This window comes from Lutra lutra, chromosome 7 (genome assembly GCF_902655055.1).
Source record: "Lutra lutra chromosome 7, mLutLut1.2, whole genome shotgun sequence".
Classification (NCBI taxonomy): Eukaryota; Metazoa; Chordata; class Mammalia; order Carnivora; family Mustelidae; genus Lutra; species Lutra lutra.
This window is the reverse complement of record NC_062284.1, coordinates 2,748,052-2,769,816: the sequence shown is the minus strand read 5'-3', so window position 1 is coordinate 2,769,816 and position 21,765 is coordinate 2,748,052. Positions and strand designations below refer to the sequence as shown.

Here is a 21,765-nt window from a genome sequence, read left to right as displayed (position 1 = left end):
AAAACACAGAAGCGCAGGGGCTGAATTTCGTACCTTGGAAACCTCAGTCTGGGAAGGGTCCCCTGCACAAGAAAGGTCTAGAAATCATGTCAAGCTGAACAGTTAAAGGAGCTAATGATGTTTAGTGTGAGGCTCCGACAGATGGCTTCAGACTCCCCAGGGCGGTCGGCGAACGTGGAGGTGCATCTTGGGAAGACCTTCTGGAGAGCCACACTGGGCACGTGTGGCCATGGGGTGAAGACCGGTGTCAGCGTGATGGAAGGAAGGTTTCCTTGTGGTTGGAGCTCGCCCTTAGCGCGGTCAGGTGGTGAATTCTGGAGGTGTTCAGTGGGGGACGGCGGAGGTCCGTCCATGCTGTGTGGTCGCAGCAGGAGACCTGGCCGCGGCCTCCTGAGCTTGTGTGCTGGAAGCTTCTGTTTCAGTTCCCCTCCCAGGCCGAGCGCTGGGTTGTGTGGCATCCGTCACCCAGGTACCTTTACATCAGGGTGTCAGCTAAAGGCAGCAGCGTTGTTTCCTAGTTTCCTTTCCTTAGTTGTTTTTGAGTTCAAAAAGGACATGTGGAATGCTGATTGAATGTCCCCTTCCCCTTGAGCGGACAGCCTCCCCTGACATGCCCTCCCCAATCTTTACCTTAGCTCAGAAGCACAAAAAATGGCTTCATGTGTGTTACTTGATGTCTTCTAAAACGTTGTCTGCTCGTACTGTGGGAGCGCAGCTCGGTGCGCGCCTTTGGCTCTCCTGTGCTCCCATCCGCTCAGAGACTGGCGCCCTCCTGGAGGGTCTTAGGCAGCCGTCTTCAGGAGCCTGCAGTGGGGAGGGGCAGGAGGGAGCAGGAGGGAGGCCAATGTCCTCTTCTAACATTGGGGTGGTATGAAGGGTGGTTTGGGTGGGGTACCCGGAGCAGCCTCAAACTTGACATCTCTAGATGCCCTTGACATCTATGCGAGTATTTGGGGAAAAGAGAGATTCATCTTCATCAAACTCATGTATTTTTTTTAAAGATTTTATTTATTTATTTGACAGACAGAGATCACAAGTAGGCAGAGAGAGTGGAGGAAGCAGGCTCCCCGCTGAGCAGAGAGCCCGATGCAGGGCTCGATCCCAGGATCCTGAGATCATGACCTGAGCCAAAGGCAGAGGCTTTAACCCACTGAACCACCCAGGCACCCCCAAACTCATGTATTTTAAAAAATGAGAGTTACAATTTAAAAATAAGATTTTCGGACACACATATACATGCTCACTTCTGTGATCAAAGTCGGGCTGTGTTAGGCCAGTTTGGTGTAACCATGTGATTTGTGCATCTGCGAAACCGTAGGCCACAGAATTCCTGTCTTTTTAACGGCAATGAAATAGCACCCAGGGGTGCAGGTCTGCCTCGTTCCTTGCCACATTTGCAAGTGTTTTTCCTTCATGACATGTACGCGGAGTTGATGGTCTTATTTTTCTAACGTAAATGCCTAGTTGATCACCCCTTACTGACCGCCCAGATCTTTTCCTTCCTGCAGGCATAGGGGGCCTTCAGGACTTCGTGCTCAAGTCGGCGACTCTGTGCAGCGTGCCGTCCTGCCCACCATTCATACCACTCAACTTCGAGGCCACCCCGATCGTGAGGGTCGCTGTTGAACCAAAACACCCAAGTAAGGCGACTTCATTTTTCAGAGCCCGTGATGTTCATGACACTGTGTCCATGTGTGCGTTTCGTACTTGGTTCCTCACTGTCTACACCAGCAGTGTGCGGTGTGTTTTCATCCGGGCGTGATGGGAGCGATCTCCCCGCCAGGAGTCGCTGCATACCACCCGCTCGCCAGAGGGAGTCTGAGCTTGCCTTAGGAGCAGGGGTAGTTAGGCCCCTGTGCTCCCTGGGAAGCTGGGTCCTTGTTCAGGGCAGAGACCAGGGCCTCTCTGCCTCCCCCACAGCCCTGGCACGGGGTGGTCCCCCAGCAAAGCTCCTGTTTCATGTGATGGTTTTAGGATCTTAGCTCAAGCTTCTTGCTTCAGAATCACGCGCTGTCCCTCGCAGGTTTGCTGGGTTATGTAGACACGGAGCATTTCCAGCCATTTCAGGGAGCACTTGCTGCCTCAACCCCATACGGCCCATCACGTAGCAACCAGTTCCTCGTCTTCTCTGTGCACTGTCTGCCTCACCAGTCCCTGGTGATTCTTGTATGTCACTTCCCGAGACAGCGCTAACCTGTATCCTCAGTGCTCACGGGTAGGTCCGTGACCCACTGCCAGCCTTGCTTCCAGGGACCCAGAGGACAGCTCTGCCGGGCCGTGGTCCTCTGCCAGGACAGAGGATGGCCCCGTCGTCCTTGCACGCAGATACTCCTTCTCGCCCCGAAGCTGGGGCCTTCCAATAGCTGGTCTCGACCTCATGTTCTGCCAGATGGCCTCAGCGCTGAGGCTCCCTGGGCCCCTGGAGCAGACACTCGGAGGACCGCATCTCTGACCTTTGGGCTCAGTCCTGGTCAGCAGCCACCTCCGCTGGGCCCCGGAGCCAGGCGTTCTCAGTGGCCATCGCTGTAGACTCCGGCGCCTGGTGGCTGCGTTGGTTCACGCCGTTCGCTCTGACGCCGGCTTCCTGTCTGGGCTCGTCCAGATCCGGCTCCTCCTGGCGTGCTCTTCCCTTGCTCTGCCGGCCGGGCTCTGGCCATTGCCAGCTGCTACCAGCCCTCGGAAGTACGCACAGTACAGGGAGTTCAGATGAGCTGGAGTTGTGACCTTTGGTCTGGCAACCATAGCTCATTCTTAGGCCTTTCTAGTAGGACTTAATTGTTCTCTATTCCATGTAGATCTCAACATTTAAATCAGAGAGTAAAGAAAGAAGTGCTCACTCAGACCACAGTGTTTTCATAGAAATGTGCAAGTTTTGAGCTCGGGCAGTCGTGTGCTGCCCTGTGCTTCTGGCCCAGCCACGGGGACTTCTCCCCAACTGTGGCGGCAGGAGAGGGGTCCCGGGGCCCTGGCCCGGCCCATAGCAGACTCTCAGTAAGGCTGACTTCCTCTCCTTACATGAGGCAATGTGCTAAGTAGGACTTGGGCTGATCCCTTGGATGCCGGAGTGTTCCTCATGTATGTTTCATTAGAATGTTCTGAAGTTTGTAAAAAATAAGTTAAAATGATTTAGAAGGGGCACCCAGTTCTCTTCATAATTTTAAAAAGAGTGATGCTCCTTTTTCCCACCAGATACATTGTTTTTGCTAGATTTACTGTGCGTGTTCTGGACGGTACTCAAGCGGGCCCCGCTCCCACGTCTGTGTCTGAACTTTACACATAGTTCTGTCTTCTCGTGTCGCTGTGAGGTCTGTCTTGGTGCGCACCGAGAATGTCTGGGAATACTTCTAAGCTGTGCTGGCCCCTGGGAGCCCTCAGCGGGTGGTTACTGCGAGTTTGCTCTGCCCTGGTCCCTTGTGCCCCTGCCCACTGCGGGCAGAGCCCCGCTCTCCGTGGATGCCATGTCTGCCGACCGCAGCGGTGGCCACCCTCCGGGACTCAGGCTTCTTAGTGCCCCATCCCCGAGCGCCGCTGGGCGGACACGGCCTTTGCTAGATCACAGGGCCCGTCTTCAAACCCAGTTGCCAGTTTATATACCAAGGTTTCCTGAAATCCAGATGGTGAGTGTTTGTCATGATCTCAGTCTTTCTTACATTATTAAAAGATGTTGATTTTTTATCTTCAACGGATCATTTGGTAGAGTTTTAGGCAGGTTAGGAGGATCAGCTTCCAGATTTAATAAGAGGTTAAATAGAGGCTGTTTCTGCCAGCAAAATGACTATCATTACAAATAAACATTTTCAAACATTTAATTTCAAACGTTGTCTCTGTATTCCAGGTTTTGTTTTAAGAAAGTTTCTCTTTTGCGTGTTGTTGAACTGTCACCTTTCCCATGGAGAGAGAGATTTAAGTGTGTATGCCTTTTTTTTTTTTTTTTTTTTTAAGGACTTGGTAATTTAGTAAATGGGGAGCTGGCAAAAAGCTTTTTCATTTATTTTATTGTTCCCTTTGTGCTTTGTGTTACTCATGTTACCAGTGGTCTTTCGCACAAATGCTTTTCAGCCATGTTAAAATTTCTGTGAAGGTTAAGTTCATTAACGCCGGGTAGTATCTGTAAATCCACTTAATGAGGCAAAGGAAGACCCCAGTATGCTGAAAAGGAGCAAATGAGACTGCCCGTGGCCGCCCCACATGCCGGGGGGGGGGGGGGGGGGGCGTGTCCTCTGATCCTGTGCAGTCCACGTGTGGCTCGTGGCTGCCTGAGCTGTGTGGGCGCTGACCCCCGTCCTGCACGCACCAAAGCCAGCAACGCCCTGACCTTGGCACAAGTCCTCGGCTTCTCCGTACCTGTGTCCTCATCTATAAAACAAGAACATTCACCCAGCCACGTCATTAACACGTTCCTACCTGTGAAGTACTTGCTGGCACGTCGCTAGTTGATACAAAGTGTTAGTTGTCACCAGAGAAGCCTTATTTCAGACCTGAGTAGGTACGGATGAACAAATCGATCTGGAGTTCAAAACCCCTGATGTCAGAGAGTTCCTGTGGCTTTGTTTGGCCTGTTGAGAACCAAGCATTGAGGATGGTGGGGCCTTCAAATGTCGACATGAAACCAGGCTACACAGAAATGCCTTCAGGGCCGGGTCTCTGCTGAAGCATCAAGGAGAGACTTGCTCCGCCCGAGTGGACAGTAGCTGCTGAGCACACGGGAAGGCGTGAAGAAGCAGCCGACCGGGGACTCGGACCACAGACTGTAGGGAAAAGCAGCCGTGTGCCAGCAGCAAGGGCAGACAAGAGTGTGGAAGGTTCCAGAAGCACACGCGCACAGTGGCCCTGGCCCAGAGGGCAGCTTTCTCCAGAAACGGGCAGGTCCCTCAAGCAGTCTCACGAGATTCTTTTAAATGTGTGGCCCTGGCACCAGTTTCTTCAAGTAAATACCACGGGAAGTGGTTTTTTTGTCTTTACTTATTGATTTGTTGGTTTTAACTCTTCTCTGGGGGAGAGTTCTGTTACGTTTATAGGTATAGAACGTGGACGTTTGTGATAAAATTAGGTGGATTCACACATACGATGGTGGTAGTTTGTATTTGCCCAGTATTTGACAAAGCGGTGTGGACCAGCTTTGGGGTCCCGACGGTGAGTGCTGAGGGTCCCGTGTTCGCTTTGTGTCCTCGTGAGTCAGCAGGAGACAATTCTCCTCTCATGGCTGCATGATTGGGAGTTGTTTTAGGAGTTCACTTCAGTGTATTTTTCCCCTTGGTGGCCACGGGCATCGTCTGGACGTTTGATCCGTCCGCTCGCTGTACTGAGTCAGCCTTCTTCTCGTTGACCTAGGTGAGATGCCTCAGCTTGTCAAAGGGATGAAGCTGCTGAACCAGGCCGACCCATGCGTCCAGGTTCTGATTCAAGAAACGGGAGAGCACGTTTTAGTCACAGCGGGGGAGGTCCACCTCCAGCGATGCCTGGACGACTTGACAGAAAGGTAGGTTGGTGGCAGATGGAGCTGTCACGGCCCCCAAGTTGGGGGTGGTGAGCGGGGAGTGGTCGGTGTGACCAGTGGAACTTAGACCGTGGATTGTTTTTGGAGAAAAACAAAAGGCCCCTATCTCGAGCATGAGCTGTTACTGTGCTGTTGGGTCGTAGATTCTGTTTCTGATGACTGACAGTTTACTTCTGTGCTGGAATAATTACACATTTTTAAGCTCAAGTCCTGAAATAGCTTCCCGTGTGAGTATCTTCCTGTAAGCGTACGCACATGCAGGTCAGCAGAACAGAGTCCTACGTTGTGATCGTAGAAGCGACTGGGGCAGACTTCTGTCCTTCCCGAGGTCACCTCCACAAGGTACACCTTTGGGAGATCTTTCCATTTCTCCATCTTGCTGATGGGGACCTATCACAAAACAGGCATCCCAGATCACGTTTTGTCAATAACGGTCTCCCACTTTATTCCCGAGCTACTGTGTGTTTATTGTAGCAATTAGGAGGACACAGAAGGGTGAGAGGAGCCATTCAGTGACAGCGCAGAGATCACGTCCGTGACATGTGGGCTCGCGGACCCGCAGCCTGCTCCGTGCACACTCCGCACACATGGACCCTGTGCGGGGGCGGCACACTGGCTCAACACGGGCCATATATTGCTGGCACAGTTTTTAGGCTTATGAGTTATATTATCCTTAAGAAAGGCCCGTACGGCTTACACCTGCAAAGAGTATTTAAAAGTGCTTCTTTTCTCAAATTTTGTCAACCATGTATGTTATCATTTTAACAAACTCCCCCCGCCTGGAAGGCAACAGGTGTTCATAAACACATTTTCTGTGCTTACTAGTGAAACATTTCTTTCTGTGTTTATTTGGGATTCATTTTTCTTCTTTGGTGAATTGCCTTGTAATGGCCTTCCTTCCTCTTATTTTAAAATTTTGGGGGACCATAGTAATTATAATGGTCATTATAAATAACCAACATAGTTATATACTAAATATGACATGCCAGTCACTGTGTTAAATGGTATTTGTCTCATGTAATCCTTATGATGAGTCAGTCATGTTGGTAATAGTACTACCAAGTAGTACTCCTGCTGCAATACTCCTGCTACAGTACTCGTACTACAGTACTCCTGCTACAATACTGCTACAGTACTCATGCTGCAGTACTCCTGCTACAGTACTCCTGCTGTGGTACTCGTGCTACAATACTCCTGCTACACTACTGGTGCTATACTCCTGCTGACTACTCCTGCTACAGTGCTCCTGCTGCAGTACTACTACTACAGTCCTCCCGCTGCTGCCGATAATGGATTAGCATGAGAACAGCTCCCCAACAGCACCGTCCTTGGAATGTTATAGACACTCCTGCCAGAAGGGGAGTTTTCTGAGCTCTGTGCTTCAGTTTGAAATGACATTGTGGTTTATTCCTCCTTTAAATGTCTTATAGCCATGATTAGTGCAAAACTGGACGGCAGCTCTTCCATCTCCTCCATGTTTGACACCATTTTCTTACAATTTCTGAAGGTTATAATATCGGTTAGAGAGTAATACTAATTGAATAATTTTTAAGGTATATTTTAAAATAAGAACAGTTCTCTAGAGGATTTTTTAAAAATCATTGAAATGTTATGTTAGTTTTTGGGGTCTTTGAACTAAATTATTTTCTCTCTTTGCACACTCTGCTGCCAATTAAAATCCATGTTAAATAACCTTACATTTCTCGGGCCATTAATTCCTCTTTAAAAAGATGCTTTTTGGCACTTAGAATTACATTTCACATAATGCTTTCCCATTAACCTAAAATTGATTTTAATTGATTACTACTTATTTGTATGTTTGTTTCATCTTTTCATTTTTTCCTCATGGCTTTCATTATGGGTACTTTTTTCTCTCAGGAGGAAGAAAACTATAGTGTATATATAATAAAAGAAACTAGTTTTTTAGAAATATGTTCTTAACATAGCGCTAAAATATTTTAATAAATCAGTTTATTTTGGGAATTACTCTGTGTAAACCTTTTTAGAAAATAGCCTATCCAAATACCTGAAAATAATTTAGACTTATATTGAATGAGGCTAACAAGAGCAAAAACCTGTCTGCTTTTCAAAAATATATATACTGCTCAAGAAGATACTTGGTAAATTCTGAAGTGTTTGTTATTTGCTTTTCCTAAAAATTCCAGTTTCTAAAAGTGAGGATACCTTCCCCTTCAACACAAAACAAAAATAATTTCCTTTGCATTGTGACCTGGTGCAACAGAAGTGACCTCACGCTCAAGCACACCGCTCTCCTTCCGTGTCAGAGAGGAGACCCGGAGGCCACAGAGGGAGGAATCCCCTCTTCCCCTGGAGTGGGCAGTTAGCTGGGGAGGCCGCTGGACCAAGCGTGGAAGAGGAGGGTGGACAGGCCCATCGGGACCCAGTTAGCCAGTGTTATGTCACATGCTGTACGGTGACCCCGAGGCAGCCACATCAGCTGGTGTTGACAAAAAGTCATTGCATTCTCAGGTGCCCTGATGGCATGTTGGAGTTCGGGGCACCTTAATGAATTAGGTGCCAGGTAGCTTGTCCTGGGCCAAGAAACAAGAGAATATCATGAGCAGTTTCATATTGATAAATTTTAAAGGAAATGGACAAAGTCCTGAAAAATCTGACCAGTGGGAAAATAGCCTGATAGTCCTATAACTATCAAAAGAATTCAAAGTTGGAATAACATTAAAGAAAATCAGGGTGCCTGGGTGGCTCAGTTGGTTAAGTGTCTGCCTTCAGCTCGGATCATGATCCTGGTGTCCTGGGGTTGAGTCCCGTGTTGGGCTCCCTGCTCAGCAGGGGGTCTGCTTCTCCCTCTGCCCTTCTCCCTGCTCATGCTTGCTCTCTCTCTCAAATACATAAAATCTTTATTAAAAATATATATACCAAAAAAAAAAAATATATATATATATATATACCAATGTATCTTTACCAGATTAACAGAAAACGGAGAGAAATCATCTCAGTGGACAAAGGAAAAAGCATTTAATAAAATTCAGCATTCATGCGTGCTCAAAACTCCTAGCAAACTAAGAATAGAAGGGAATTTCCTTAAACCGATAAAGAGTATCTTCAGAATAACTCTAGCAAACATGTACTTACTGGGTGAAATGTTTGAGAGCTATCTTTTGCGATCAGAAATAAAACAAAGGTACCCCCAGTACAGGTTCTGTGGAGTGCTGTACTATCGGTCTTGGACAGCACTATAAAGAATAAAAAAGGATGTGGGAATCAAAAAGGAAAAATTAAAACCACCACCGTTTGCACATTGTTAGGATCCGTGATCAAAGAACGAGACTGATTAACGCAAAAATCAAACAAAGCTTTATTTCACGCCAAGCATCAAAAATCAAACTGACCGGTCAGGGCTGTCTCTTACGAAAAGGTGACGACGATGACCCCAGCAAGTCCACTCCCAACGTGGCTGCTCTGGACAAGGCCTTTCTGTAGATGAGGCCACTCTGGACGAGGCCACTCCCAGGACGAGGCCGCAGCTGATGAGGTCGCTCCTCAGGGCTGCTCCCCGGAAAGGGTGCTCCCCGGACAAGGGCTGCTCCGGCGAGGCCGCTCCTCGGACAAGGCTGCTCACAAAAAGAGGCCGCTCTGGAGGAAGCCTCTTTCCTGACGATGCCGCCTCCCACAGGGCTGCTCACCGAGGAAGCCTCTTTCCAGATGAAGCCGCTCCCCAGAATGGCGCAGCTCCAGCGAGGCTGCGGCTCAGGGTATCAAGGCCGCTCCTGGCAGCGAGGCCGTTCGCAGCGAGGTTGCTGGTGTCTAGGCCGTTCCCCGCTGTGTGTCGGCGGGGCCGCTGGCGTCGGGACCGCTGGCGGCAGGACCGCTGGCATCTCGGCTGCTGCTGGAGTCCTGGTGGCTCCGCTGCTGCTCCCCGCGGCGCCGCTGCCGAAGCCGCAGTGTGGGCGGGGCTGCGGGCGTCGGGGCCCCCGGTGGCTCGTCTAGCTCTGACAAGAGCTGTCACACTCTCACAGCTCTTACAAGAGCTGTCACAGCTCTCCTTCTTCTGCTCCCGCCGACTCTCCTTCTTCTGCTCCCGCCGACTCTCCTCCTTCTGTTCCCGCCGACTCTTCTGCTGCTTCTTCTTCCTTCTTCTTCTGACAGCTCTCCTTCCCCCTTTCGCCAGCCTCGCAGACCAACCTTTATGGGGGTGGTTGAGCCCCGCCCCTACGCAGGCAGCCAATTGAATCCTAATTCACCCAGTGGATATACCCACGCCACACCGATTGGACGTCTCTACCTGGCCTGCCCCGCCCCTACTTCCGGGGTCCACAAGCTAGTTCCTCTGGGAGGGGCAGGCCCTTACACACATGATTATATACGAAGAATCCAGAAGAATCTATAGAAACTGTTAGGATTAGTAAGTAAATTCAACAGGGTTGCTCTGTTCAAGATTAATAGGCAAAATGGATTGCATTTCTGTATACCTGTATAAAACAAAAATTATTTTAAGGTGACCATTTACAGTAACAGAAATATCAAATATCCAGGAATAAAACTTACTCATTTGTGGGTCTTCTGTGAAAAAACTATAAAACACAAAAGACGGTATGTACCATCTTTATGGCTTTGAAAATTTAGTATTAAAATGATGTTAGCTTTTCCCAAACTGATTATACATTCAGAGCAGTCCCAGTCAAAGTTGCAGAGCCTGACAAGTTGATTCTAAAATTTGTGTGGAAATGCAAAGGGCCAGTGATGACCAAAACCCATTAAGAAAGTAGAACAAGGTGGAGGTTCTTACTGCACTAGAAATCAAAACCTGTTACGAAGCTACAGGAGTTGGCCACGTGCCGTGGACACAAGGCTAGACAGATGAGCGGACTTGTGTGGGGAGCTCAGTTGTAAGAGGTGCTGTGGAACAGCGGGGAGGGCCAGCCTCTCCGCAGACACTGCTGGCAGCTCGGACCTCTGTCCCGAAAGCCTCGACCTCATCCCAAACTCAGAAATCTATTCCAGGTGTACTGTAAAGTGTGGAGGACAAAATCATAAAGTACCTAGAAGATACTAGGTATACAAAGAGAATATCTTTGAGACCTCCGGATAGGGCAGGCTTTTTAAATAGGGTGTGAAAAGCGTGAATGACAAAGTCAAGTTTAATCATTGGAAGACACCGTGAAGAGTCAGAAGGCAAGCCACAAGGTCAGAGAGCACATTTTGTAATATGTACAATAAACAAAGGACCTAAAACCCCGATATACAGGAAATTCCTACAAGTGAATGAGAGGCAACAATCCCTAGAAAATAGAGTAAAGACTTGAACAGGTGCTTTACATAACAGAAGCTTAAGACCAATAAATACATGAAGATATTCAACTTATTAATCAATGAAAGGAAATTAAAACCAAAGTGAGATACCTCTACATACCCACCAGAGTGGTTGAAATTTACAAGTGACGGTATCAGCTGGTGGCGGAGATAGGCGCTAGGAGTTCACCTACAGAACTAGTGGGAATGTGAATTTCTGCAGCTACTTCGGAATCTCATTCCATACTACCTGCTCAGGTAGGAGGTAGGTGCTTCCTCTGGCTTGGCAGGTCGACTCCCCTTTCTCAGCTAAAGATACTTAACACAAAGCGTGACAAATGTGCATCATGGATACTCACAGCAACAAACATTTAAATAGCCTCAAACTGGAAACCACTCAGACAGTGTAGTGGATAGACAAATAAATCACGATACGTCCTTACCATGAAACTCTGTTGAGTCATCTTGTGAGCAAGCTAGCTGTTCGAACATGGAGAAATCTCACAACATAATACTGAGCGAAAAAACCCAGCAGAAAAAGCAAGGTTTGAGGGTACCTGGGTGGCTCAGTGGGTTAAAGCCTCTGCCTTTGGCTCAGGGCATGATCTCAGGTCCTGGGATCAAGCCCCGCATCGGGCTCCCCCCTTCTCTCTCCCTGCCTCTCTGCCTGCTTGTGATCTCTCTCTCTCTGTCAAATAAATAAATTTAAAAAAAAAAAACAAAAACAAAAAACAAGGTTTGATTCTGTTGCTCTCTATACAGTACAGAAAGCAGACCAGACTGAGCTGTAGCATATAGGGGTATAGGTTTAGGGGATAAAAGGAATTTTGAAGAAGAGAGTCCAGTCAAAGTCAGGATGGGCTTGGGGGAAGGCCTGGTGGGTCCTTCTGAGGGCCAGTGGCTGACTCAGGTGACCGTGTACGTGGGCGTTCACTGTGTGGTCAGCTACAGATCGGTTGATTTTTGGTTTGTCACCTGTCCTGTAGAATTTTACAGCTAAACCTATTGAAAAGTATACATAACATTGTAGAGTTCATTAGCTCTCTTGGAACAGAACCTGCCTTCTAACACACAAGCTTCCTTTCCAGCTCTCACACACGTTCAGGAATATGTCATGTGCAGGAGAAGGAGGTAGGGGAGAGCCTGTTGTCCCGGCCAGAGAGACTGTCACGGCTCTTTGTGTCCAGATCTCATAAAGTACTGGCCAGGGATGGCAGGACCTCCGGGTGGTGGTGGTCAGGAATGGCAGGGAGCCACGGGGGTGGCCAGGGTAGCCAGCCTCCTGCACGCTCTTGGAAGTCAGTGCGGGCTCTGCGTTCCCAGGAGTTTTAGAGCCTCTGGTCCTGAGGCGCCCTGCAGGTGCGACGGTCATGGGCACGCTCCCCCTGCCATGGCGAAGAGCGGCTTTCATTCATCTCCGAAGTGATTATCGCAGGGGACTTCTCGGGAGCCTCAGGAAGTTGAAGGGCTGGGGAGGTGCACAGCCCTTTTCACCTTTAGGACACGAGGAAAGGGGGCCGGTGTCCTAGATGGAGCCATCAGAGGCTCACAGCTCTGCAGCTGGTTTTCTTGAGTGTTCTGAGAACATGAGTGTGTTTTCTCAACAGAACGATAATTCAGAAATGCTTGCTATTGCTGAGATTTCTAAATGCTTTCCCTTTTTAAAAATCAGGAAAGGGTATTAAATTTTATTGAACGCTAAGGGGTTTTACAGATGGTTACATAGATTGATTACTTTATTTGACATTTTTAATGTGCTATAGTATTTTAACAGATCTCTTAATACAAATAAATTTTTATACCCTGTGATAAAAGCTGTTTGGTGTCGCGGTGAGGTGTTCCTTTGATGTGCTGTTTGAGTTTTCAGGATAGCATAACCGGAAAAAGAACGGATTCTGAGGTCAGATCTAAATTTGAGTCCTGACTTCTCCACTAAATCTGTGACTTTGGGGGCGTACCTCAATCTTTCTTACCGGGTTTTCTCCTCTAGAAAATGAGGCTAATACTAAAGACATAACTTGTGAAACACTTAGCACAGTGCCTCATACACAATAAGTGAACAGTATAAAGAAAAAATATAAATTTTTTTTCTCTTGCGTGTGCTGTTTTTTGTCAAGTCAAGTAGTAAAGTATATTTTATTATTTTCTAATACCTAAAAATGTAGAGGGCATGTCCCATTGTGTGTATGGGGCACCAAATACATGTTGATGATGACTTAGCTGTCACTTTGGTGATTCGTCACAACACCTTGAATAAAGTAGTGATTTTTTTAAATTAAGTTTTTTGTTTTTTAAATTCCAGCGCAGTTAATCCTCAGCGTTCTGCCGGTTCCCAGTGTGCAGTACAGTGGTTCGGCAGTTCCATACGTTACCCAGAGCTCGTCATGTGTGTACTCTTAATCCCATCACCTGTTCCACCAAGCATGTATACTGTATACTTTTTTTTTTTTATTTTTAAGCTTTTTTTTTTAGAGAGAGGGACAAGAAGAGAGAGAGAATTCCAAGCAGGCTCTACTGTTAATGCAAAGCCCGACACAGGGCTCGATCTTGCAACCCTAAGATCCTGACCTGAGCCGAAATTAGGAGTCGGCTGCTTAACTGACTGAGCCATCCAGACGCCCCTCACAAAGTCTATTTTAAATGAATACAGTGTAAGAAAAGATCCCTCTGTGTCTTCTGTAACGGTAACAGTAATGAACCGTAACGGCACTGAACTATGCTGACCCTTGAAAGTGAACACACTCACTGGCGAAACCAAAACCTTTCCTGGAAATAATATTTTTTTCATGTTCTTTTCTTCCACACATGATGGTGTATTTAGGTTCCATATTCTAAAGTCAGTTAGGTTCAATTTTACCAATTTTGGTAGCATGCTATTTTTTAGGAAACCATCCGCTTACTGAGTTTTCAGATTTAATCAAAAAGTATAAAATCGGATAAACTAGATACCTGCCCAGGCCCACAGAATGTTCTACAGAAACCAGAAATCTAGAATCAAATGTAAGTATTTCAAAAACTTAGTATTGGGTTCCCTTACTGAGTAACATTTCTCAGAGCAAGGCATTGTTCTCCGGTCCCAAAGTGTCACATACAGCGTACCTGTGAACACACACTCACACCTGTATGTGTATTCAGACATAAATCCATCACGGCAGTGGCAGACGGAGAGCAGCCAGAGCCCTGGTATTACCTGGGAGTGAGCTGGACAGAAAATAAGAGAGAGCGTGCGTGGTTTCCTTGTGCCTCACAGTCCGTCCACACCAGTTCCCCGAATCCACCCTCTGTGAACTCAGTTCATTTGTGAGAAAATGCAGCGTGAAACTAAACCTCATAACACATGGAAAAGGGGACTTCTGAATGTGGTACTGGACCACAGTTCGAGACCCGTATACAGTACAGGAGCCACAGGCCACGTGTGGCTATTTCACATTAAAGTAAAATTAAAACTTCGGTTCCTCAGCCACACCAGCCACATATCACATGCTCAGTCGCTCCATGTGCCTATTTAAATTCAATTAAATAATTAAAGTTTCCCCAGTCACACTAGCCACATGTCGGGGACCCGGTGATGACAGTGCGTACAGAGCCTCTCCATCACTGGGGGATGTTCTTTCGGAAAGTGTTGCTCAGACGCACTCCTGCGTCATGCTGGCCTTGCCAGGAGCCTCATGATCAAAGCCAAGTCCATTGTCAGCCCTTGATGAGGGGTCCGGAAGTTCTGAGATTCTTCCTCTGTTTAGAGCGATAACCGTGGAGCTTTTCTTCTCCAGGTTCTGAAATTGGCAAATAGTATTTTAAAGAATTCATATGTCAGGTCTTATTAAAATATTTATTTTCCACTCAAAACATTTTTATCTGAGTAGATGGTTTATTTATTCTGAGAGTGAACAAAGCGGTGAAATTCATATCTTTACAGAGAGCTCCCTGAAGGGGTGTTCCTGTTAGAGGTAGTCCTTTCAATCCGAAATGAAAGTGGTCTTTGAATTCTGATATAATGTACAGTACCGATCTTTCCTAGTAAAATCACTTTTATGTCCTGTGTTTTTGCAGAATCTCTGTTGTGTGGTAGTTCTACATAGGAATTTCGATGCCAAATAACCTTGTTGTTTCTCTTGAATTTGTCTGTAGGTTTGCAAAGATTCAAATCAGTGTATCTGAACCCATTATTCCATTCAGAGAAACAATCACAAAACCACCCAAAGTCGACATGGTCAATGAAGAAATAGGCAAACAGCAAAAAGTTGCAGTTATCCACCAAACTAAAGAAGATCAGAGCAAGATCCCTGAAGGGATCCAGGTTGACGCTGATGGGCTTATCACCATAACAACGCCAAATAAGCTTGCCACACTCAGTGTTCGAGCCATGCCCCTTCCGGAAGAAGTCACACAGATTCTGGAAGAAAATAGTGATCTGATTCGTTCTCTGGAGCAGCTGACGTCTTCTGTGAACGAGGGCAGACATACTCAGCTGATCCACCAGAAGACCCAAGAGAAGATTCGCGAATTCAAAGGAAAACTAGAGCAATACCTGACAGGGCGGAAATGGAGGAACACTGTTGACCAAATCTGGTCATTTGGCCCAAGAAAATGTGGGCCCAACATATTAGTTAATAAAAGCGAAGACTTTCAGAACTCAGTATGGACAGGCCCAGCCATCAAAGCTTCAAAAGAGGCCAGTAGATACCGAGATTTGGGCAACAGCATCGTGAGTGGTTTCCAGCTAGCAACCCTCTCTGGCCCCATGTGTGAGGAGCCTCTCATGGGCGTCTGCTTCGTTCTGGAAAGATGGGACCTGAGTAAGCTGGAGGAGCAAGGGTCAGGTGGCAGACACAGTCAGGAGCAAAGGGATGTGGCGCAGGATGCCCAGGGGGAAGGGGAGGTCTGCGCCGGGGGCAGCGAACAGCCAGGGCTCCAAGATGGTGGCTCTGAGCCCTCTGAGAAGAAGACCTCCCAGAAAGGAGAGCTCTCGCCCACTGACTGCTACGGACCCTTCTCAGGACAGCTCATCGCCACCATGAAGGAGGCATGTCGCTACGCCCTGCAGGTGAAGCCCCAGCGTCTGATGGCAGCGATGTACACGTGTGACATCATGGCCACCGGCGACGTTCTTGGTAAGAAGGGTGAGGACAGCGAGAAGTGCCAGGGGTGACCCCGAGGTCCCCAAGGTCAGAAAACTCAAACACACTTACTGTGTGTTTTATAGAAGCTGCACCAGCATCTAGTTACTAAGAGCTAAGATCTTTGAAAGCCGGTGCCTTAAACATTAAATCATGACGGGTTGTGGGGGGAGGAAACTCGTCACCAGAGGTCTTCCCCTTGCAGCAAACAGACTGTTTTGTATGATGAGAGCCGTGGTGGACGAGGTGTAAACTGCCTGTTCGTGTTACCCCTCAAACCTTTGCAGCGTTCTCTCTCTCAGTCAGTCTAGTACCCAGAGCCCTTCTGGAAGCAGTCGAGGAGGGCGGGGACATTCTCACACACCCGATACAACAGGGCCTCTAGAAGACCGTTATGGGGGCTTTATTCGTCCCTGACCATTATGTCAGATGCTACTCTGACCCTCCTCTCTCCGGAAGAGGATCCTCTGGGATCCCTCGAGACTCGTAGCTCTGGCATTTAGTGGCTGCTGACAGTCCTTGTCGCTGAGAAGTCTTTCCCTTCCCCTGTGAGAAGGATGTTCTCACTCAGCGATCAGGGAAGATCAACACGAGAGCCCGAGCCCGGGGCTGGGAGCCGGGGCCCAGGAGCTCAGAAGGGCGGCTGAGCAGTGGTTGAGAGAGTGGACCCCGGTGACCCGGTTTCCTCTAGCGCGGAGGTCCTTTGAGTCGATACTTGGTTGTTCTACATTCATTTTAGTGAGGTTCTTTTACTGATTCATTACTAAAAGCAGATACCTAAATTGTTGGGGTGTTTCTCCCCCAAAGAAATTCAGGCCTGCCTCTGCGGCAGGGCCCTGAGGATAGGGACGGAGCGGCCGCAGCAGCGTGTCGGGAACAGCTGGGTGGACCAGCCCCACGGGTTTGGTGATGTGGGATCGCTGTGATGTGCTTGAGGGACACCTGCGGGGAGGGGGGCACGGGTCCTGTGCAGGGGTCTCAGCCTTATTTGGATGCAGCGTATCGTTCACGGCTTGTGGGACCCACAGATGAGTATGAGGAAGCCAATGAAGACCATTCCCAGCTGTTGCCCATCGTCAGCGAGAACTTTCCCGACTCACGAAGGCAGAGGTGGAGTTAGGGTCAGGGAACCATGAAGGAGACCCTGACAGGTGCCACCTCCCCCCCCAAACGCCTCCATTGACGGGCAGCTCACAGGCTCTCAGTGACGAGGCGTCACGGTGCCTCTCTTGGGCGAGAGTCTTGATCCTGCCCGTTTCCAGCCACGTGGGCCCCATCCGTCCCTCCTACGAGCGGTGGCCCGCCCTGTGCCCGAGGAGCACATCTGTTCTCTAGTGTGTGTCCGGCTGGGGACTCTCTGGAGCCCTCGGCTCTGCTTCACGGTGGGGTCTTTTGTGCCCTTTCGCTGCTGTGTCGCTGTCCCGTGGGCCATACCTTACTTCCTCAGCGTCCCGCTTCAAGCAGCCGTTCGTGGACGGAGCCCCGCAGGCGTCCTGACCAGCGCGGAGCCCAGACGCGCTCTCGCCTCCCGGGTGTGGCCGCGCTGTCCTCACGGTGTTTGGCGATTGCATCCTGTCTCTGACTCACAGCGCGTCATTTCTTTTTTACATAAGTTCCATCTTCCACTTGCCCCCTGGGAGGCAGAATCCAAATTTTGGTGATTGACTAGACTACAGAAATTTGTGTGTCGTCCCACAAACGCCTCCATGACGTACGAGTAGACTGGGTCTGTGCGATTCCTCGTTTCCCTCGGGTTTTATGTAGATACGCAGTAGGACAGGAAGGCTTTTTTGTGGGGTTTTGGGGGTTTTGTTTTGTTTTTTTTTTTTTTTTTTGTAATACCAAGAGAAAGTCCCATCACCGCAATCTTAACACACGGATTCTTTTTTCATTTTCTTCGTGTGTCTTTCCTTGCTGGTGAGACCCGAAACTCTGTGAGCAGTGAGCGGACTGTTTCAATGGAGGCACCTTCGTGTGTGTGCGTCCCCCGATGATCCGTGTTACCCACCACACAGGAGAAGTAAGCGTAGGCTGATGAGATGTTGTGTCAGAAACGCCACGCATCGCCAGAGGCCTAAATCATGCTTGTATAAATATGTACAAATCTTTAATATTTTCTTAAAACTGCAGGAAATTACCATATGGCTTCCGAGTCTGCATTTCTAGAACCTGGGGTTATTTTTCTCCCCAGAAGTTCACTTGTTGGCAGAGATTACCCATGATTTCTCAGAAGGACAAGTGTCGTGAGGACCGTGAGGTACAGGCTCCGGCCCCAGAGACGGAACCCGTGTACGAGTTCGGGGACCTGCTCATCTGCGTCTCGGCTGTCTTGAACGCGGGTATCCTCTCTCCTGTGTTTGCTCCCAGGCCACGGTCTGTTCCCTGATCTCCTCACTGAGGACAGTGCAGGACACACGTGGGAGGGACCCCGGCCTCCCGGCTCTTCTCTATTGACTCTGCCCACGTTTGTCCACAGTGTGGGCATGTCTCATCTTTACCTCGAAACGAATGGAGAAGATCCTTTCTGGTGTCATCAGTTGTCATTAGTTGGCCCTTTAATTCGGGTAGAGTCAGCGTAACACCCTGCACGCTCTCCTGACGCCTTTTCTTCTTCCGTCCGCTGTGTGTGTCCCCCTGGAGCAGCGTGAGGACGCAGCAGCCTGCCTTCCCTGGCCCAACGGATTCGTGTTGGAGCTCCTGTTCTATTTCGGGGACAGGGAGGATCTCTGCTCCTTTTTGTCTCATTGGGACCATTTGTGGCTGGTATTTCAGACTCTTGTTATTCCTGGATGGAATTGCATCTTCGAGTGTGTTGTCCTAAAACTTGTTCTGTTCCTCCTCCTTTGTGTGGTTGAAATGGTCCTCCTGAAAATCGTGGGTCCCGTACATCTGTGCCTGTCCTTCCCTCTCCTGCGCTCCTGGGGGAGTGACGGGAACACGGGTCTCCTGCCTGAACTGCCGGCTCCCGGGCGTTTCCTGTTGGGAGGGGTGCTCGTCCTTGGCTCTCGGATAAGGCAGATGTCCCACCTACCACAGGAAGCTGGGATCGGCTCCGCATTTGTCAGACCCAAACTCTAGGCAGACTGCTGAGTCATCCCTGTTGAGTCAGTGCTCCGTGCCCACTTTCCCGTTTCCGGTAGGAAATCAGCACCAGGCCCCTGCACGTGACCGGGCAGCCCTAGGACAGGCCCTCAAAACACCCCTGTGATCCTGTCCCTTTCTCCAGCCTGGCTGTGCACCTGGCGCGTCCCAGGAAGAGACACGTATCTTGATCAGGGGGATTTCCCTTTTCTCTCTTAGGAGCAAAGTCGGTCTTTGCCCGGCCTGCTCCCGGCACACGGTCCATGGTGCAGGGCCTCTGATCCCGCGACGTGTCACCTGTGTGGGGGTTGGTTTGTGCGTGGTCTCCATACTGTGGCCACTGGCCGGCCTTCTTGATACATTTCTGGAACCTGTGCCATACCCTCCGCCTTTGACGTGCTCTGGAATCGTTCCCTCCTGAGCAGGTGTCAAGCCCTCATCCATGTGAAGCTGCTTAGAGACGAGGGCCTTCTCTTCCGTCCATTTTTCTTGTTGCTTTGAGAGGTTCTTCCGTAGTGATGGCCACGTTCTAGCACCCAAGGTCCACACGGCCAGCTGCTCGCTTTCTCTGTTTTCCTTCTTCTTTCTAAATCAACACCTTCATCTGGAACAAGAAACGAGGCAGCCTCTATGTTCCCAAGGCCTTCGCTTCCTGCCTAGATATTCAGGGATCTTCCAGGCTTTGCTGGCGGATGCTCTGAATTCTCCAAGAATTGGCACAAGTAAAAAGACAAGTTTAGGTCTTTTTTATTGGGCCAAATGTCTGTCCTTGGTCTGTTTTAAAAACTTAATTCTTTCTACGCAGACTTAAAACAAGAAATCCTTTTGTAAGTGGATAGAATTGCTCACAGTCAGGTTGGGACATTCTGTGGAAAAAGAGTCATCTCAAAATCGCTTTACCTGGGGAAATGACGCCAAGAAGACCGCTTTCTTTACGCATGAACTCTGCTTTCTGAAAGGTGTAGTTCTGTTCTCATTTTCTACCCATGAAAATTACCTTCGAAGATAGATTTTTTTTCCATGTAGAATGCAACTTTTAACTTTTTTTAAGTTTTTTTAAAAAATTCTATTTATTTACTTATTTGAGAGAGAGCATGAGCAGGAGGGGCAGAGGGACAGGGAGAGGGAGAGGGAGGATCTCGGGCAGACTCTGCGTTGAGTGCGGAACCTGACACGGGACTCGATCTCACGACCCTGAGCTCACGACCTGAGCTGCAGCCAAGAGCTGGACGCTCAGCCGGGCATCTCGCGGGCACCTTTGCCTGTAACTTGCAGCAGCGGACACTGGAATTAGTTTGCGTTTGTGACTGTCCCCGAGGAGCCAGCTGTCTCTGTATTCCCTCTTCTAACCGGACAGCTGCTTTCATTCTGGCTCCTCATGGTTTTCATCTTTGGCAGCAACTTCATGTATGAAAAATAACTTTTCCTGCTTGTTCTAGAGTTTCCATCACCGCGTGGGCTACAGCGGTCCTCCCTGTGTTTTTACCCACAGGGGTAAATGCTCGCGTTGGGAGAACACACGTGCCTCACCGCGTCAGAAACAGCCTCAAGAAGTGTCACCCTTTACTGTTAAAAACCTCTTCTCTTCCACATGCAGGTTCTTTTTCAATTTCATCAGCATCTCGTAATTCATTTCAACAAAAATGTATGGACGCGTAGAGGTGCCTGCGCTGTGTTAAGCATAATTCCTGCTTTGAGAGGTGAGTTAGGTGACAAAGCCTAATTATGTAAAACAGAAAGCACAGCAGAGCTGAATCAAGTGAATAAATGTGGTCTTCCAGTGAAATTTTATGAGAAATTGGGATTAGCAAAATTCGGAACAGGGTAGACTTTTTGAAAGTGATGGTTCTTTGAAATGGGCTGTGCTGGCCAGAATGATCTGGATGGAGTTGAGCAGCTAAGTGTGAAATTGGCTCTGTCTGTAGCTCAGCACTGAGGACTGCGAGGGGCGTAGAGAGGACATGTTCCTACTTGGTTTTCTAGGAGCTTCTGCTCAGCATGACCTCTAGCCCTGGACGGCTGGTTGGTTGAAGGCCACTGTGCAACCTTGCATTGACTCACAGGAACTCGTCTTGTTGAATGTGGGTCCTCGCCTCGTCACCCTGATTCTGTCCCGGTATTGATTAGCCTCCTGCCCACCTCGGATCTGATCATCCTTCTGCACCCGTGCATGGCCGGCGGTCATCGGAAGGGCACAGCACTGCAGTCGGGGCGCTGACCCGTCGTGCCTTCGGGGGGGCAACTTGCTGACACACTTCCTGCACACCCGGGGCCGAGTTCCTCTGTGGAGGAGCCCCTGCTCCCCGCCGTGTCCACAGCACACTGTGGCCCCCGTTCCGTGGAGGCCCATCTGCATCCTGTCGACCACAGCTGCCTGATTTAGCAGTCCGCTCGCTCTGCGACATGAGGGAGAGGGGTTGGTGTGACCTGATTTATAAGAATCGCCAGTGCCCACCGATTTCTCTGCGTGTGTGTGTTCATTGAAGTTACACCGCAAGGGTTACCAGCAGTAACAGAAACCACAAGATGAAAGCAAAATCTTCCTTCTTGGAAATCAGTGTGTCGTTTTCCACTTTCTTTTGCAATCTTTGCCCATTAACAGTACCTTTTGCATAGCTGTAACGGTAGAAGGAGTGTGATGTTTTGCTTTTTACATTTATTTCTTTTATAAGCTGCCTCCATTTGGCTACTTAGTATTCGCAGAGTTCATTTTAACCTCTGCATAACGTCCCATCCACTTGTTGTGCTGTAATTTACTTCCCATCATCCCCAAATTGGAAATCTATATTGTTTCCTGTA

The 21,765-nt window shown here is 48.9% G+C and overlaps 1 protein-coding gene across 2 annotated transcripts in view; it reads left to right on the top strand.

Annotated features, from left to right (window-relative positions):
* Nucleotides 1-21,765, top strand: part of EFL1 (elongation factor like GTPase 1) — a 123,310-nt gene that overhangs the window by 89,468 nt on the left and 12,077 nt on the right. For both annotated transcript variants that reach the window (XM_047736110.1, XM_047736111.1), the window contains exons 16-18: nucleotides 1,509-1,640; nucleotides 5,332-5,479; nucleotides 14,897-15,879. In XM_047736110.1, the coding sequence (XP_047592066.1) occupies nucleotides 1,509-1,640; nucleotides 5,332-5,479; nucleotides 14,897-15,879 (1,263 nt within the window). The remainder of the gene's footprint in view (nucleotides 1-1,508; nucleotides 1,641-5,331; nucleotides 5,480-14,896; nucleotides 15,880-21,765) is intronic.